General features: G+C 42.0%; 1 protein-coding gene across 1 annotated transcript; it reads right to left on the reverse strand.

Annotated features, from left to right (window-relative positions):
* Positions 1-240: 240 nt before the first annotated feature.
* On the reverse strand, positions 241-1200 carry LOC138883521 (uncharacterized). The gene is made up of 3 exons (XM_070164213.1): positions 603-1200; positions 432-496; positions 241-375 (listed from the first exon to the last, which is right to left on the reverse strand). The coding sequence occupies exons 1-3, from the start codon at positions 1198-1200 to the stop codon at positions 241-243; spliced, it is 798 nt and encodes a 265-aa protein (XP_070020314.1).
* Between the last annotated feature and the right edge of the window lie 208 nt (positions 1201-1408).

Genomic DNA, 1408 nt, shown 5'->3' on the forward strand with positions numbered 1-1408 from the left:
CAACTCAGTATTTTCACTTTCACTCTCATTAGCCCTAGACTCTAGATTTTTGCACTTGGCTTTTAGGATCATACATTCCCTAGACAGATCTTCCTTTTCATTATTAATTATCTCAAACTCATCAATGAAATCCTGCAATAGCTCAGACAACCTTTCTTTAGACATGAATTTAATCTTGTCTTTGAGATGAAGAATACTTACCTCTTGTTCATCATCTGATTCTCCTATGGCCATAAGAGCTTATTCATCTCCAACTTCATCTTCTGAGTCCTCATTTGATGTTTCTCCCCAGGCAGCAACCATAGCCTTTGTTGATCCTTTGTTCCTTTTTGGTTGAACCTGTTCCTTCCTCCTGCTCCTTCGTTCAGCCCTTTCCTTCTTCCACTCAATTTCCCATTAAGGGCAATTTTTGATCATGTGATCAGTCTTACCACACTTGTAGCAGCCCTCATTGGTCTATTTCCCAGGAGCCCTTGGTTTGTTGAAGGTTGTACCTCTTGAAGAACCCTTTCCTCTCATCAAGTAATTTTTGAAATTTCTAGTGATCATAGCCATTTCATCATCCTCCAGATCTGAACCTTCAGCAATTTTGAGAGCCAGACTTCTTTCCTTCTTGGGTGCATCCATTTTCATGGTCTGCCTTCTCAGTTCATAGGCAGTAAGGTTTCCTATTAGTTCATCTAGCTTGAGAGTTGCAATGTTCTTTGATTCCTGAATAGCAGTGATTTTGCTTTCCCAAGAGACTGGCAAAACCCTGGTCAAAATCTTCTCAACTTTGTCTTCTTCGAGAATAATCCTTCCAAGAGATTTAAGTTCATTTGTCAGTGTGGTGAACCTTGTATAAATCTCTTGGATGGTTTCTCCTTTCTTTATGGTGAAGTTCTCATACTGGGAGTACAACAGTGTTCCTTTGGTCCTCTTCACTTGAGGTGTTCTTTCATGAGCCACTTTCAAACTGTCCCAGATTTCCTTAGCAGTAGTACAACTTTGAATTCTACTGTACGCATCTGGACCTAGTCCACACACAAGCCATTTCTTGGCCTTGGCATTTTTCTCCCACTTCTTCAGGTCTTCAGTAGTGCAGTCAGCCCTTGTCTTAGGCGCATCCACTCCTTCAGCATTCTTCTTTGTAGTTACTAGAGGACCATCAGTGACTATGTCCCAGAGCTCATAGTCTTCTCCTGTGATGTGATCCCTCATCCTGTTCTTCCACCAAGAATAGTACTGACCATTGAAAAGTAGAGGCCTAGAAGTGGATTGCCCTTCCTAGTTCCCAGGTGGTGCACTCATGTTGATCTTTTCCTAAGGTGTTAGCCTCTTCAAGGATAACCCGCTCTGATACCAATTGATGTTCTAAATGTCAACACCACACAAGAGGGGGGGTGATTTGTGTGGTACCCAAGGTTCT

This window comes from Nicotiana sylvestris, chromosome 12 (assembly GCF_000393655.2).
Source record: "Nicotiana sylvestris chromosome 12, ASM39365v2, whole genome shotgun sequence".
In the NCBI taxonomy this organism is placed as follows: domain Eukaryota; kingdom Viridiplantae; phylum Streptophyta; class Magnoliopsida; order Solanales; family Solanaceae; genus Nicotiana; species Nicotiana sylvestris.